Below are 366 nucleotides of genomic sequence, written 5' to 3'. Positions count from 1 at the left end.
CTTATTCTACGCTCTAAGCCTTATGCATTGACCTTTGACCTTGTTTTCCCACCCCCCAGTATGACCTAGTCTGCGAGCGCGCCATCTACCCGACGGTGGGTCTATCGGTCCTCAACATCGGCGGCATCATCGGCGTCTACATCTTCGGCACAATCTCCGACAGGTGGGCTGAGGTTGTTGCATCAGCATCAGCTGATCTCTGTTTACAGGGAAGGAAAGAAAAAAAATGGTTTCGTGTAGTTGAGTTAGTGTGTTTTATTTTCTCATGATCGCTATTAGTCTATAGCAAAAAAAGGGGGGGATCATATTTGTTGAATGCCATATCTAGAATTACTGAATTTATATGTGCTATATGTTTGTAAATAT

General features: G+C 43.7%; 1 protein-coding gene across 1 annotated transcript in view; it reads left to right on the top strand.

Annotated features, from left to right (window-relative positions):
- The window catches only part of LOC119581872 (carcinine transporter-like), a 41,499-nt gene that overhangs the window by 21,424 nt on the left and 19,709 nt on the right, over positions 1-366 (top strand). Inside the window, exon 4 of the mRNA XM_037930028.1 lies at positions 60-163. Within this exon, the coding sequence (XP_037785956.1) occupies positions 60-163 (104 nt within the window). The remainder of the gene's footprint in view (positions 1-59; positions 164-366) is intronic.

The sequence above is a fragment of the Penaeus monodon genome, chromosome 15, assembly GCF_015228065.2.
Source record: "Penaeus monodon isolate SGIC_2016 chromosome 15, NSTDA_Pmon_1, whole genome shotgun sequence".
Taxonomy (NCBI): domain Eukaryota; kingdom Metazoa; phylum Arthropoda; class Malacostraca; order Decapoda; family Penaeidae; genus Penaeus; species Penaeus monodon.
The sequence above is the reverse complement of the archived record's forward strand: the minus strand, read 5'-3'. Positions and strand labels throughout refer to the sequence as shown.